We start from the raw sequence: 17,315 nt of genomic DNA on the forward strand, positions 1-17,315 counted from the left end.
GCGCCGGTGTGGATACTGTCATTCGCAATCACAGATTCTACTTTTTGGAAGTATGACCAACACAAGAATTTTCAACGGAAAATGTCGCCTGAACAAGTAAGTATCATCCAATTTTGTTCTGGCCAAAAGCATTGCATTGTTAATGTTAACAACATCAGCATTGCGTGACTACATTTAATGCCCTTCCGATATTTATCCTTGTTTTCGCATGAGCCGGTTGCAGTCTCTTTTTTTCTCCGAAGTCCGAAGTCTTTTGCGTTTTACAACGGGTGAATCTCCTGATGATTGTCATTTGAACCTTTCTAGATCCACCATCGAATTGATAAGTTTAATTATATCAAGTGCTGCGATAAAAGGCTATAAATCTCCACCACTCTCACACGCAATATAGCCTACTAGCCGAGACATCTTCTTTATGTGTACAGATTTGACATAATGCAAAGACATGCTCGAATTTCCCGCGGAAATCCACCAGTACCACTGGAATTAAAAACATTATTACAAGCTTACCATTTTGAATCGAGCTAAGGCAAGCAGATAATGTTGAACACTGGCTGGTTATGTACTTATGGTTATGTAATTTTTAACTCAAAACAGATACGGACTGCAGCTTTAAATTGACTTTCATGAATTGTTTTAATTCATCAAAGAATTCTGAAAGAAATGTATCACTGTTTCCATAAAAAAATAAAAAAATTACAATAAATGTTTAGTCTTCTTTTAATGTCAATTCACATTTCATTTCATTAGTGCTGGGTAAAGAATATTGATTTCTTTGTAGCATGCCTCCCATCTAAAGTTTTGTGCTTTTTTACTTCTGATCAGAGATGGACAGTAACAAAGTACATTTACTTGAGTACTGTACTTAAAGGTATAGCGGAGGATCTTTCCAAATTTTAGATAAGACCCGCCCTCTCCACTTTTTGAAAAGTTTGATTGATTCACCAGAATGATTGACAATTAGGAGGACCAATAGTTTAGACTACCCACCAGGAAGTAAAACATCCTCTGCTATACCTTTAAGTACACTTTTTGAGTATCTGTACTTAAAGGTGCAGTGTGTGATTTTTAGCGGCATCTAGTGGTGAGATTTGCGAATTGCAACCGGTTAATAACTCGAGGCCTTTCCTTCAAATTGCAAACTCGAATGAGAAGCTACGGTGGCCGACGTAGGATCGGAAGATGTCGTCGTCTGAGTCAGCAGAGAGTAGCAAGTCAAGCAATGAGGTTTCAGACAGCATGTTTTTCTCCACGTTTGCCACGTCAAGCCGCTTGTCCACCAGCGTCTCGATTTCTGACGCGACGCCAAGGCCCATTCATTTCCTATGGAACTACGTCAGGCAGCAAAAACGGCTCCGCAAAGCATGATGGGTCGCGTCGCGTCGATTTGGTCAACAGCGGCGCTGCAAAAAAGTATCTCGGTGGATACTTTATGCAAATGAGAGCGTCAAAACGCGGGGCAGCAGCCAATGGAAACTCGGCGGCGAGAATTTGGGTATGGCCGTTGCTATGGTTTCATTTTTTTTTAAACTTTTTTCCCGGCGCGAAAAGCAGCGAAAACGTCACAGGCGTCGCGTCGGAACAAAAATTGATTGGACGCTGGTGGACAAGCGGCTTTACAGGCGTCGCGTCGGAACAAAAATTGATCGGACGCTGGTGGACAAGCGGCTTCAGGGACAACCTGAGTATTCTGCTGCGTCTTTTTCTGCTGCTTCTCATTCAAGTTAGTGACGAAACGCGCTCTGTAGCGCTCTGTTCGCTGTCGGCTACGGTAGAAACATGACGTCACAGTATGTCGACCTTCATAGAAGGGGGTGGCCGCGGTTATGTAGATATTAATGACTCATTCTAGGGTAATAAAAACATAACGGTTCATTAAGTGAGGTCTTTATACACCACTGAAAACATAGTTATGGATCTTATATTGCATTTCTGTCAATAGATCCTCAGAAATATCACACATTGCACCTTTAACTTGAGTATAATTTTTTCTGGAATATTTTTACTTTAACTTCAATGAAAGCTTTAGCATTAAAGGTAGGGTAGGTAATCCTGTTCAGAAACACTTTTTTTTATACTGGGTGAAATGGTCCTTCCATCCTGATAGTAGTCAATACATTATGTGTTTAGAAAAAGGAATGAAAAAAATCAGACCTCTGTAGCAGCAGCAGGACAGTAAAAACTCTGACCAATCACTGCCATTCGGTGCGAATGTAAAGAACCAATCAGATGCCTTCATGTCTCGTGCCCGCCCCGAGCCCCACTGCGCGCGCTGCCCTGCGTGCACTCATCACATGTCACCGTTCCCGGAAATATTCAGCTCAAAGCACCTGCATATGCAGTCAGCGAAGGCAAACAAGGCAAAAACTACTTCCTCGGACCCTGCCCGCACTCTTGAACGACCTCCTCTGCTTCGCCCTCAACCCCGGACCTGTCCTCGAGCCGACGATGCGGTACTTTTCTCCGGACTCGGAGTGTATGTTAGTCTTCATTAGAGTCAACAATGTTTTCATCATGGAAACTCTTACATGCAAAACACCGTATATGTTATGAATCTTACACGAAATTCATCTTCATCACAGTGTAACTGATGGTAATGGAAAAACGTGTATCAATGCAACCTGTTTTTAGTTTTGCCTTATAAATATAGCTCGTTACCGAATGAAACTTTACCATTATCGATATGCTAGCTTGATAGTGAGTACTAAAAGAAATCTTATTTGTTTATATTCATAGTGATAAAGTTAGGTATTTTATTACATGTGATTCTGACATGATGTCACTGTATGTACTGCGCTCCTTCCTCTCCACTCGTCTCAGGTAATAAATGCGTCTTGTTCCAGCCTGAGCGTTTGGCGTCGCGCGTTCATGTGTTTTGGGGGCGTGGCTTTGGAAGGAGCTCAGAAGGGAGGGGGTGGAGTGAATGGAAATAATGAGCTGTGTTTATTGCAGATTAAAAGGTCTACAGTCACTCGATTTTTATATTTTCTTTTTCAGAGTACTTACATTTTAATTATGTATTGGTATATAAAGACAGTTTAAACAAATTTGGAATGTTTTTTTTTTAGAAAAATGATTACCTACCCTACCTTTAAGTTCTGCCAGGAAGACTTAATTGTTACGTCACTCTACCTTTTCATCTATCCAATCACATTCCAACACTTGTGGTATAAAAGATCGGTACTTACTCATGTTTGAGTTCGCAGATGCTGACGCTTCAATTCACCACCATCCTCCCCACCTCCTCCAAATTGAATCCTTCCCTCCATCCTCCTCACCACCACCACCACCACCAGGATGGTCCCTTCCATACCTCACGGGGGTCGGCTGCGCCCCTGCCTTGATCTTCAGGCAGGATATGCAGAGTCCGGACCCTCAGATTGCGAGCTACGGACGGGGCCTACGCCAAAGAACTTTATTGCTTGCTGGGTTGCTAATAAATGGATAATTGTCACAGTATTTATTCTCCGGAGTCTTTCTGGTAGAACTACATTTGAAAGACAAATATCGTACTTTTTACTCCACTACAATTCTGTCAAGGTCCTTGAGTAGAAAGTAGTAATGTCAGTCAGGGGATGATTTTGGTTGCAGGGGTTGCATTTTGGTTGGAAATGACTGATGTTGGTTTCTGACGTCAACCCGATTTTCGTTTTCAACCACAATACAATGTCTGTCCAACGTTGGAGATTAATGTCAATCCGACGTTGGTTTCTGACATCAACCTGATTTTCATTTTCAACGTTGTGTTTGGTCTTCTAAATGCAAATTTTGTCATTGTTTTGGTGCACACTAGCTTATAGATAACAGTAAGGTTAACATATTCATACTAAAAGCCAAAAAACTTTAAATAGGGCACTATTTGAGGGAACAGCCATTTGGGTGTCCGAAACCATTGTGGACGTTATTGAGTGCACTTATTAAATCTCACATTCAATCCCACTTCTGGAACTGTGTTCTAGAAATAAATGTGATGAGGGTGATTGATATGAGGATAGGCAGGCATAGTTACAGAGGCATAAGGTACTGTAAGTATTACACACAACAATGCAATAATAATAAAACAATGCATTGACATACTTTTGATACTTTTAAAAACAAGTAGGCTACTTCTGTGCTTTTACCTAAGTAAAAATTGGTCTTTACAACTTTTACTTGGTGCGGAGTAATATTTGACCAATATTATCTGTACTTTCACTCAAGTAAGGAAGTTGTGTTGTTCTCCTCTGGTTCTGATATAAAACAACATCTCAGCTTTAAAATTCTGTCCATTTTATTATGAAATTCATACAATAAATAACATTTTGATGCTTTTTAAAGGTAGGGTAGGCATTTTTTTCATAAACACTTTCTGTTATAGGCCTACTGGTTGAAACTCTCTTCACACTCGAATAGCATTCGTGCCCAATCCTGTTTCTGGAGACCTTCCTGCAAAGTTCAGCTCCAACCCTGATCCAACACAACTGAATCAACTATTTAAGATCTTCAAGTGTGTTAGATCAGGGTTGTATCTGAACTCTGCAGATCATCTCCAGGAACAGGTTTGGGCACCCCTGTCCTAACTGAACTAAGCCCAATCCTTTAATTCTTGCCTAATTAGTAGCTTTTATAAACATGTCTTATCCATTAGAAAAAAAAAATTCTGATGAGGATCTTGAGACAAAACAATGGCTCTGACATATTTTAAGATATGTCAGTGCAAGTTGCTTTCAGTTAAAACAACTTAAACATGCATTTTAGTCTGGGATTAGGCTTAAAACTAGTCTGTGAAACCGGGGGCTTGTGTGTTAACTGTGAACATACTCTGAGTTGGCTGAATTTACTCCTTCACGCATTTTTTAAACCAGCATACCTCAAGTAAGCAAGGTTTGTCAACCAAGAGTTGAGGGTGTGTTTGATGGAGAAAAGACCTTACATCTCTTCTGCTTTATTGCTGTAGTTACAGTGTAAAATATGCATGAATGAATATCAGAAGGTATGTCGAAAGATACAGTAGCCTTCATCTTACCAGTGTTTCAACCGCGGAAAACGTAAATAAAACAGCATGTAAACAATGTCACATAATGTTATGTTTACCTCAGAAAAGCCATCCAGTGTTCAAAAACTAACTTAGTCAGCTAGAAAAATTAACTCAAGCCGGGGACACACTTAACGACTGTAAAGCCGATTATGAATGTAATTTGATAGGCTACTTACGACTGATCATGCCCAAACACGCAGAGTCACAGAGACAGTAGCGTTCAGTCAGTGTTTAAAATCTGCTGCAGTTGTTGGAAACTCTGTAAGTGTGTTGTAAATTCAGTCTTAGAATGTTTCAGCTAGTCGTTAAGTGTGTCCCCAGCAGGTTACTACTTAACCTGTAGGCTACTTCAATATTTTAATGTATGTTTGAATAGATCCGTCATGTTTTTATTACAGCCACCATTTAAATGTTTATATATTTAAATGAGTAGAAACGCCCAGCCCTTTTTCCCATTACAACGCAACTGTTTGTGCTATGCTATTTATTGTCAGGCAGTTATTATAAAATGCACAAGCTTCTATATTATTGTGTGCTATTGTGGCATGCTTGTGACGCACGCACCCAAACCAGCCACTGGGATTTTGTTTGATGGTATTTAAAATGTGATGCTCTGACATCTGTGCTTTTAACAACACATGTTGGGGAAGCGTGTACTGTAGATTGACAAGGATTTTGCAGTATTGACTCAGTGTTCTATAACAGCAGCTGTGGTTATACAATTTTGAAAATGTCTAATTTTAATGAATCTAAATCTAACCTCACTCAGACTCTGTTGGTTTTGGATCAAGATGCACCAATGAAGGCGTTTTTATTTGTGACCCCATGTGTCATTTTCCTCTATGTCAATGGAGTCATGATCTTCACTTTGAGGAAAAAGACTGTTTTTCAGGAGACATCCCGCTATATTCTCTTTGGTCACATGCTTTGGGTCGATACGCTTAATCTCTTGATGAGTGTAGTGTTGTATATATGTGGTGTCAGTAGGATTTTAATTACGAAAAATATCTGTCTTGTTCTTCTCATGGCTGCAACAGCTTTCTTTCAGGTTTCTACCTTAAATCTGGCTCTAATGTCACTGGAGAGGTATGTGGCCATCTGCATCCCTCTCAGACATGCAGAAATCACAAATTTAGAAAGAACTTACATAGCTTTCGGTGTTGTTTGGATGATGGGTTTGATTCAGTCCCTGTCTGAGTTGATTATTTTCTATTCCATTGATTCCACAAACACAGCAATGAATTTGTTCTGCTCAAGAACTACTCTCTTCAGACTGCAGATATATAAGAAACTCGATATAGCTTTCACATGTATGTTTTTTGTGTTAGTATGTTCTGTTATTATCTTTACTTATGCCTCTATAGCTGCTGTGGCTAAAACAGCCTCCTCTGATAAAATGTCTGCCAAAAAAGCCAACAAGACTGTTCTGTTGCATTTAATACAGCTGGGTCTTGGGGCATCATCCATTTTAGTTGGAGTTATCCAAGAAGCTATTTATGTTTATACTGACCCTGTGACTGTACTACATGTAATGTATTTTTGCTTTTTAATGTTTATAATTTTCCCTAAATGTCTAAGTCCTCTTATATATGGCATGAGAGACCAGGCCTTTAGCTCTTTATTTAAATACTACTTCACATTCGGTAAAGGTAAAGTTAAAGTTAAACCAGTTATAATAGAGCAAAACATTTAGTAGCAATGTTTTTTTAAAGCACTTAATTAACCATATTTAAATATATTGGATATGTTCCTGGATATTGAAATAATAATCTGAGATAAAATGTAGTGTAATTTGTTGTAAAGATGTAAGTTGTATCAGACAAAAATCAAACGAAATATGCAAGCATTTAGACATGTTAAACCTTTTTGACAATGTTTTTATTATATAAGCACAATGTAAGGATATGGCAATTCTTTTTTAAAATTTTTTGTAAAGGACTATGGTTATTACAGTTGTCATTTTGATTCTAGTTATTTTATAACGTTTTGGACAGAATTAACATCTGTGAGTAACTGTGAGTACTGGCCTGTTCATTCACTGATTCACTAAGGTGAGAAAAAAAAACATGCAAGCAACAAAATAAAGTGTGTATGTGGAATGAAATGCTTCTCTTTAGAATGGTTAACAGGGAAGGAGGGAAGGATTAAATAAATAAAATAAAATAAACAATGCAGAGCTTTGAAGAGTATCCCATAATTAGCACTTAAGCATTGTAAAAGTTTTGAACAGACTTTTAATTTTCCTTTTTTTTTTTTATGTGAATAACATTGCCAAAAAGTTTAGGTAAGATCTAGTATGACATTTAAGGGATGTCATTGCATCATATTCAAACAACAGGAAGATTGAAGTGCGTCTTTCGTGACTTAAAAGCTCTCGAGTATCACGACAAACACCCCCAATGGAACTCCCCTGCACTTTAAAGTTAGTGATCGCATTAATTATTTACATTGACTTTTCAGACTGACAAACATGTTTTTCTTTATACGATTGTTAGGTGGGTTATTATCATTAAGTAAAACTTAAAAATAAAATAAACAAAATGCATCACTTGAAATGACACTTTCTCCTTTTGGTGTTTTATTTCATAAGTTAACAATTATTATCTGAAGCCTAAATCAAACTGTATGTAGAAACTATTTTAAGGATAAAAGAGAATAAACAGAAACAACATACTGTCATGTCAATGTTATTCAGGTCATATGAGAGGGCTGATAAGGTTACAGTGATCGAACCAGAAACCAGAAACGCGCTGCAAAAGTTCACAACACAACCAAACACAGAAACGCGCTGCAAATAGCACTGACCACAATGAAAATGTTTCCAGGGGATCCCCATAAATAAGTGATGAATCCGGCTGGGACATGCTTATTGCTCAATGGGCAAATTCCAAACGGAAGTGAGCATCCCTATGCCCTACTCCCTTCGAAGGGCAGATCCCTTGAAGTAGGGACTTTGGAGTGAGCTGGGCACTTGTGTGCCATTATGTAGCCGTTTGGAACACACTTGGAGAGGGGAACATTGGAAGACAACGGCCCTGTGCCAAATGGCATACTTATGCACTTTCGGTCTTGTGGACTTACAATGGCTGCCGCGTGCATGTGTCCGTTAAGTCCACGAGGAGCGAGGGTCTGTCCATATAAACTTCCCTCGTCCATTTCACGAAGTGGAACGCACTTTAAAATGGCGGCAGGGATTCCACCGAGGGGAAGTGCTTAGGGAAGTTTGCAAGTACGTGTCTAAAAGTGGAGTGGAACGCAGCCACTGATGGTAGGCCGCATTAAAAGCATCCTTCGCCTTGGGACTGCCTTCATCGCGCGGCTTAGGCTCAATCCCAATTCTATTTTATACCCTTTTGCCTACCCCTAACCCTTCGCCTACCCCTTACCCTTGCCCCTTGAAACAGAGTGGCAAGGCGTAGGGGTGAAAATATTCCCCTAAGAAATGGGACACCACTACTACACCATTACACGTCATTATACGTCGTTGTTAGCGCCTACGTCACAGGAGATGCGCCAATGTTTATCACAAACTTCCAAGATGCCGTCGTCAGCTGTAGTCTTGCGTAAGTTACAGCTATTTTTTTTGCATTTTTCTTCTGAAGTTCGCAGAAAACAACGGAGATGACGATATCTTCGACGCCTAATGCTGCGTTCACACCAAACGCGAATAGAGCGTCTGGCACGAGTGATTTCAATGTTAAGACGCGTTTACGCGCGTCTGGAGGTCTTGCGGCGCGAATGAGGCGTTTAGCGCGGCACGGTGGACGCGAATTCGCCTCATTCGCGCGTCCACTTCACTTCAAACTTTAGCTTTTTACACGCGTCATATTGTTAACGAACTTTTTGATTTTTTTGCGATTTTTTTGCAACCGTTTCTTTGAAGAACATGGCCGTAAATATAAACACAAGATTGAATGTGACATAGAGAAAATGATTATTGGCAGTCATGTTGCCTGTAGCCGGTGTATGCAGGTACATTTCTCATACCCCTTCGTTTTAAGTGTGGTCCCGAAAAATCTTCGTTTCAAGGGCTATCTGGCCCTTCCCCCTACCCCTACCCCTCCAACCAAAAGAGAATCGAGACAACCCTACCCCTTCATGGGAACGCGCAAAACGGAGGGGCAAGGGGTGAATTGGGATTGAGCCGGCTGACGCAATCGGCCTTCAAATGCGGCCTTCGGAGGATGCAGCCACAGGGTGCTTCTCAATTCTTATTTGTGCATCCTCGTTACCTTTCCTCGCGAGGGAAGGCTGCAAGGAAAGAAAAGGAGGGCGGAGGAATCGAATGAAAGCTTTTTTTATACATTGGAATACTTGATCACTCGAGCGTCACTTCACTGCGTCATCAGCAGCGCTCAAAGGATCTGCCATTATGTTGTTGAAGTTTGGTTATTTAAGAAATTTATAATAAATAATAATAAAGCAAGATACCCTGCTGAAATATGTAAGATATGTGGTTTATAAACTGCAAAGGTAAATAAATGATTGTGACCGATGTAAGGGGGAATTGATACGTGCGCCACGTTTAGTCAATAAAACTCTTCCGCATAGGGTACATCCGTGTATCCTTGCTTATGACTCCTCTGGAAGCCTCCTCACTCCTCGATCCTCGCCTCCTCGTGGTGCAATTAGAGAATTAAAGATGGCTGAGCTCGATCGGTTTCCGGGTCATAGGATGGAGGATGGAGGAGTGAGGAAACGAGGAGGGATATTGAGAAGCACCCCCTGAATTTGGACACAGCCCACAAGTGCTTAGGGTGCCATTTGGTTGCCAACGTAATTTCCTCATTATTTCACCTGGGATGTTCCCATGACAACGCAGCACGGAGTTCATCAGCTGAATAGCTGTTCTTACAACAGAAATTTAGTATTATTACTGTTAAAGGTGCTCTAAGTGATGCTGGGAGTGTTGACATTCGAATTGTTGTCAAACAAAACGGAGGCTAGCTAGACCCTCCCTCCTCCTCATCCCGTCTCCTCCCTCCTCTCCTCCCTTCCGACATAAAGGAAAGTCAAAGTAGTCACTAAAAACAAAGTTAAGTTTTACTGATACTTAATTCAATGTGTAATGTCACCAAGTTAGATAAATGCTTTTATATATTGCAGAACAGAATGCAGAAAAAGAGAAACATTATCTTAAAATCGTTTCGCCACCTGAGGTTATACTATAACGTTAGCTCCCATACAAGGACGCAATAATAGCAAGATAACGTTAGCTTCGCGTTTCCCAGTGAGCATAAACAACGGTGGCGGCGTAAACAAATTTAGTCAAAGTTGTCAATAGCCTATAAATGAACATTCAAATCCATAACAAACAGTGGGTGAAAACATTCATTCACACAAATTGTCGACCTACTGTGAATTTGCTTGACCATTTACAATAGAGATTGATCGCTAGCTGCTAGAAACATATAGCCTATGTTGTATTCACCAAAGCTAACGCTGACTGCATAGTTCTAGCTAATTACATCCTTGTGTTGGTTTGGCGAACATGAACATCAATTTAGAAAGAAAGATGGATTTACCTGTTCTGCAAAAACAGAGCAACTGAATGTCGGATTGGAAGCCCTTCTGCCGGCGGAGTTCTCGCCACCTTTCGAGGGTTTTTCCGATGTAAATTCGGGACTTCGCGCGTTCCTTATCCTTGTCCCTTATCCTTGTCCCTCTTCTTTGCAATTTGTTCATCGGAAGGTCGTCTCTTTGGTCGTGTGTCGGCCATAATTCAAACTTCCCTCTTCATGCTTCTCTCTCCTCCACACACCCCCTTCATGTGTACGCGCACTAACCCCCAAACCCCACCCTCAAATACTTCTCACCACCAGTTATTGGCTGGAGCACTGTTTGTTGTGTTTCGTGGTACGGGTGAGCCCAGTTTGTTTTTGTTGCCGTTTGTGGAGCCTGTGGTGTCTACAGAGACCGCATTTTTTTACAGTGTGTTCAGGGGACAGGCAGCTAGCGGATAGTGAGGAGATGTTTGCTGTATGTGACAAAAAATGTTTTGGCCTAAAAAACGCCTGACATCACTTAGAGCACCTTTAACATAACTGTTGAAAATAAATATACATTTTATACAAAAAAAGTTTTTAAAATATGCGTTATATATCTGTGTGTGAGTGTCTCAACTTTAAAACTTGCCATCATATCTTTGGACCCTGTATTACCTAACATTTCTTCTTACCTGTTATTAAGGTTATTCTGTTATTATTCTTACCTGTTATTCTTACCTGTTCTTAAGCCAATTATTCTTATTATTCTTACCTTCTTCTTACCTCTTGAAACTTATTTAAAAATAACATGACAAAAGTTGCATAATGTAACTGATGTATAGATTAATATCATACCCTCATGATCTTTTTTGAAGTTTTTAGCTCTTTGTATTCTTTGTATATTTGTATTTGAATTCTGATGACATTGAACATATTGTTAAAGGTACAATATGTAATTTCTTTCGCCGCTAGGGTTCGCTAACCTCTTACAATAACAAAGGCGTAGGTAGGTTGTGTCACGTAAATCTAAAGAAACTAGGTGAGGACTCAAAATGCAAAGGGAAAAAACGATATTTATTACAAAAAGAAACACTAAACACAAAACAAAACCCACGAGGGGGAAAACATAACTAAATACAAAACAACCACAACTTCAAAAATGAACATACCAAACAGGGTCACGGGGGAACAGGAGACGTGTACAAGACAACGATCCGACACAGACTGCAAACACAAAGGAACTTATAAAAGGGACAAATCAGGCAGGTGATGAGGAACAACAGGTGGGGCAAATGAAACCAATAATGAGATAACAAAGAGGGTGGGGTCAAAACAGTGACAGGAACACAAACACCACATGTGCTACACGAGACAGGACAGGCATGTGACATTACCCCCTCCTTAAGGAGCGGCTACCAGACGCTCCACTAGGGACGGGAGGGACAGACCAGGGCGGGACGGGAGGGACAGACCAGGGCGGGACGGGAGGGACAGACCAGGGCGGGACGGGAGGGACAGACCAGGGCGGGACGGGAGGGACAGACCAGGGCGGGACGGGAGGGACAGACCAGGGCGGGACGGGAGGGACAGACCAGGGCGGGACGGGAGGGACAGACCAGGGCGGGACGGGAGGGACAGACCAGGGCGGGACAGGGGGAACAGGAAAGACAGACCAGGGTGGGACAGGGGGAACAGGAAAGACAGACCAGGGTGGGACAGGGGGAACAGGAAAGACAGACCAGGGTGGGGCAGGGAAAATGGACAGTTCGGGAGGCCAGGGCGGAGCAGAGAGTCCATCGGGCGGCCAGGGCGGAGCAGACTCTCCCTCGGGCGGCCAGGGCGGAGACCCTCCCTCGGGCGGCCAGGGCGGAGACCCTCCCTCGGGCGGCCAGGGCGGAGACCTTCCCTCGGGCGGCCAGGGCGGAGACCTTCCCTCGGGCGGCCAGGGCGGAGACCTTCCCTCGGGCGGCCAGGGCGGAGACCTTCCCTCGGGCGGCCAGGGCGGAGACCTTCCCTCGGGCGGCCAGGGCGGAGACGACCCCTCGGGCGGCCAGGGCGGAGACGACCCCTCGGGCGGCCAGGGCGGAGACGACCCCTCGGGCGGCCAGGGTGCAGGAACTGGAACAAACACCAGCGGCTCAGGCACTGGAACTGGCACCAACGGCTCAGGCACTGGAACTGGCACCACCGGGACTGGCACTGGAACTGGCACCACCGGCTCAGGAACAGACACCACCGGCTCAGGAGCAGACACCACCGGCTCAGGAGCAGACACCACCGGCTCAGGAGCAGACACCACCGGCTCAGGAACAGATACCACTGGCTCAGACACCACCGGTTCAGGAACAGATACCACCGGCTGAGGCACTGGAACTGGCACCACCGGCTCAGGCACTGGAACTGGAACTGGCACCACCGGCTCAGGAACAGATACCACCGGCTCAGACACCACCGGTTCAGGAACAGATACCACCGGCTGAGGCACTGGAACTGGCACCACCGGCTCAGGAGCAGACACCACCGGCTCAGGAGCAGACACCACCGGCTCAGGAGCAGACACCACCGGCTCAGGAGCAGACACCACCGGCTCAGGAGCAGACACCACCGGCTCAGGAGCAGACACCACCGGCTCAGGAACAGATACCACTGGCTCAGACACCACCGGTTCAGGAACAGATACCACCGGCTGAGGCACTGGAACTGGCACCACCGGCTCAGGCACTGGAACTGGAACTGGCACCACCGGCTCAGGAACAGATACCACCGGCTCAGACACCACCGGTTCAGGAACAGATACCACCGGCTGAGGCACTGGAACTGGCACCACCGGCTCAGGAACAGACACCACCGGCTCAGGAAGAGACACCACCGGCTCAGACACCACTGGTTCAGGAACAGATATCAGCGGACCAGGAACAGACACCACCGGCCCAAGTGTGTGCGTAGCCCACACACACCACATGGCTGTGGCCATAATGGCCAGTGTCGCGGTCATTGAGGGCTCAGGAACAGACACCACCGACTCAGGAACAGACACAGGCTCGACGGCGGCCATCTTGTCAGGGGACACAGGCTCGGCAGACGTGACGTGAACAGGCTCGGTGGCGGCCTTCTTGTCCGAAGACACAGGCTCGGCAGGCGTGACGTGAACAGGCTCGGCGGCGGCCATCTTGTCCGAAGACACAGGCTCGGCAGACGTGACGTGAACAGGCTCGGCGGCGGCCATCTTGTCCAAAGACACAGGCTCGGCAGGCGTGGGCGGAGCCGGCAGGGCTAGCAGCGTGGGCGGGACCGGCAGGACGAGCAGCTCGGGGACGGCCTCTGGGACGATGGCGGGCTGCTCGGGGACGGCCTCCGGGTCATTGGGGAGGCCGGAGGTCTTCCTCCTCCGCCGTCTTCGATGGTGAAGTGCAGGTTCAGGTCTGGACGGAATTAATGGCGGATGGAGCTCTGGGCTGGGCAGCAGCGATGCATTCTCTGGGCTGGGCAGCGGCGATGCATTCTCTGGGCTGGGCAGCGGCGATGCATTCTCTGGGCTGGGCAGCGGCGATGCATTCTCTGGGCTGGGCAGCGGCGATGCATTCTCCGGGCTGGGCAGCGGCGATGCATTCTCCGGGCTGGGCAGCGGCGATGCATTCTCTGGGCTGGGCAGCGTGACGGATCGCTGAGGTGGTGCAGGCAGTGCGAGCAGGATCACTGGAACAGGGACCACCGGAACTGGGACCACCGGAACTGGGACCACCGGAACTGGGACCACCGGAACTGGGACCACCGGAACTGGGACCACCGGAACAGTCACGGAGGGAGTCTTCCTCTTCCTCCTCCGTTTCGAGACCACTGGAACTGGGGCCACTGGAACTGGGACCACTGGACTCGGGACCACCGGAACTGGGACCACTGGACTCGGGACCCTCTTCCTGGCCTCTCGCTCCTGCAAGCGAGCGAGACCCTCCACCATTGCCTCAAAGGTACTTCTTTCATACGCCCTCCTAAGTAACCAGTCCATGGGCTCATCGAGTGCATAAAAGAAAAGGTCCTTAAGAGGCCCCTCGTTCAGTTGTAGGCCCTCCGCCGCTCTAAGGAATTCGGCCGCGAATTTCCTCAAATCAGCCCCTTGCTGGCGGAGGGAACTAAGTGCCTGAAAACGAATAATACGTTCGTATTGGGGGCACGCAACAGAGGGGGCTGGTGGGTGACGTGAAACCCCTTGCGGAGTCCTCGACATGGTCGGATCGTTATGTCACGTAAATCTAAAGAAACTAGGTGAGGACTCAAAATGCAAAGGGAAAAAACGATATTTATTACAAAAAGAAACACTAAACACAAAACAAAACCCACGAGGGGGAAAACATAACTAAATACAAAACAACCACAACTTCAAAAATGAACATACCAAACAGGGTCACGGGGGAACAGGAGACGTGTACAAGACAACGATCCGACACAGACTGCAAACACAAAGGAACTTATAAAAGGGACAAATCAGGCAGGTGATGAGGAACAACAGGTGGGGCAAATGAAACCAATAATGAGATAACAAAGAGGGTGGGGTCAAAACAGTGACAGGAACACAAACACCACATGTGCTACACGAGACAGGACAGGCATGTGACAGGTTGATGACGCTGAGCGGAATGATGGAACTTTCTCTCATGCTGATGGATCTAATACGGTTTATGGATGAGTGAATACATTGATGTATTCATTGATGTACGGCAGGTTCGGTGCGTCTGAATGAGCGACACAGTTTGTTTGCCGCTAGTGGTGTTTTCAGCGTCTCACTATGAGGACATGAACACATGTGAACTTCATCACAGAGCTGCTATGAGAGTCAAATCACGAGCATTTCATTTGATAAAACCAGATCCGTAACAGTTCTGGATAAAACTATCGTCATACATTCGTCATATACAGTACACACAGAAACACTAAGGTGTTTAAGACAAGCCATCAAAATAAAAGTTCGGTCTAACTTGAAGAAATTATAACAGAAATATATTACTATTGCACAGAGTATACTTTAAGTAGCCCTATTAATAATAATAAAACACAATAATAAAACAATTATTAAGTTTATTAAAACTAAAAATATTCGTGACGCACACACACTCAGCCTCTGGGATTCTGTTTGATGGTACATAAAATGTGATGCTCTGACCTCTGTGCCTTTAACAACCCTTGTGAGGGAAGCATGTACTGTAGATTTGCAGTTACAAGGATCGTTGCAATACTGCAGTGTTACTCTATTCAGTGTTCTATAACTGCATCTGTGGTTATACTCTTTTGAAAATGTCTAATTTTAATGAATCTAAATCTAACCTCACACAGACTCTGTTGGTGTTGAATCAAGATGCACCAATGAAGGCGTTTTTGGTTGTGACCCCATGTGTCATTTTCCTCTATGTCAACGGGGTCATGCTCTTCACTTTGAGGAAAAAGACTGTTTTTCAGGAGACATCCCGCTATATTCTCTTTGGTCACATGCTTAGGGTTGATACACTGAATCTCATTATGAGTGTAGTGTTGTTTATGTGTGCTATGAGTAGGATTTTAATTATGAAAAATGTCTGTCTTGTTCTTCTCATGGCTGCAACAGTTCTCTATCATGTCTCTAACTTAAATCTGGCTCTAATGTCACTGGAGAGGTATGTGGCCATCTGCATCCCTCTCAGACATGCAGAAATCACAAATTTGGAAAGAACTCACATAGCTTTCGGTGTTGTTTTGATCTTGGGTTTGATTAAGTCCCTGTCTGAGTTGATTATTTTCTATTCCATTGATTCTACAGACATAGCAATGAATTTGTTCTGCTCAAGAACTACTCTTTTCAGACTGCAGATATATAAGAAACTTGATATAGCTTTCACATGTATATTTTTTGTATTAGTGTGTTTTGTTATTAGCTTTTCTTATGCCTCTATAGCTGCTGTGGCTAAAACAGCCTCCTCTGATAAAATGTCTGCCAAAAAAGCCAACAAGACTGTTCTGTTGCATCTAATACAGCTGGGTCTTGGGGCATCATCCATTTTAGTTGGAGTTATCCAAGAAGCTATTTATGTTTATACTGACTATATGACTTCATTGAATGTGATGTATTTTTGCTTTGTAGTGTTTATAATTTTCCCTAAATGTCTAAGTCCACTTATATATGGCATGAGAGACCAGGCCTTTAGCTCTTTATTTAAATACTACTTCACATTCGGTAAAGGTAAAGTTAAACCAGTTATAATAAAGCAAAACGTTTAGTAGCAATGGTTAAACAATTTGCACTTAATATGGTACCATATTTAAATATATTGGATATGTTCCTGGATATTGAAATAATAATATGAGATAAAAATGTTTTGTAATTTGTTGTAAAGATGTACGTTGTTGAATCAACAAGCATTTAGACATGTTAAACCTTTTTGACAATCTGTTTGTATTGTATTGCAAAAATGTTTTGTAATTGCTATTTTTTTTGTAAAGGACTATGTTTTTACACTCTTTCTGGTTATTTGCTGAAGATCATTACAGTTGTCATTTAGATTATAGTCATTTTGTACTGTTTTGGACAAAATTAACATCTAAATTAACTGTGAGTAGGCTAATAGCCTGGTCATTCACTGATTCACTTGTTTGTAAAGTGAGAAAAAAAGAGAGAAAAACGTGAGGAACAAAACTAAGTGTTTATGTGGAATGAAATGCTTCTCTTTCTGTCTTTTTGTTATTTGCCATTTTTAAATCATTTTGCAGGAGATATTATTTAATGTTTGACACCCATGATGAGAATAACATATTCAACATGTTAGCAGCCCTAAAATGACCCTTAA

At 43.6% G+C, this 17,315-nt stretch overlaps 2 protein-coding genes across 2 annotated transcripts; both read left to right on the forward strand.

Annotated features, from left to right (window-relative positions):
- The first annotated feature begins 4,120 nt into the window (after nucleotides 1-4,120).
- LOC309478510 (odorant receptor 131-2-like) lies at nucleotides 4,121-7,327 on the forward strand. Its single transcript, XM_082142114.1, has one exon. It carries the CDS (start codon nucleotides 5,748-5,750, stop codon nucleotides 6,708-6,710), a length of 963 nt encoding a protein of 320 aa, XP_081998240.1. The 5' UTR covers nucleotides 4,121-5,747; the 3' UTR covers nucleotides 6,711-7,327.
- Nucleotides 7,328-11,055: 3,728 nt separating this feature from the next.
- LOC309478513 (odorant receptor 131-2-like) lies at nucleotides 11,056-16,869 on the forward strand. Its single transcript, XM_082142116.1, has 2 exons — nucleotides 11,056-11,509; nucleotides 15,119-16,869. Exon 2 carries the CDS (start codon nucleotides 15,793-15,795, stop codon nucleotides 16,747-16,749), a length of 957 nt encoding a protein of 318 aa, XP_081998242.1. The 5' UTR covers nucleotides 11,056-11,509; nucleotides 15,119-15,792; the 3' UTR covers nucleotides 16,750-16,869.
- Nucleotides 16,870-17,315: the final 446 nt, after the last annotated feature.

The sequence above is a fragment of the Leuciscus leuciscus genome (assembly GCF_965113295.1).
Source record: "Leuciscus leuciscus genome assembly, chromosome: 16".
Lineage (NCBI taxonomy): Eukaryota > Metazoa > Chordata > Actinopteri > Cypriniformes > Leuciscidae > Leuciscus > Leuciscus leuciscus.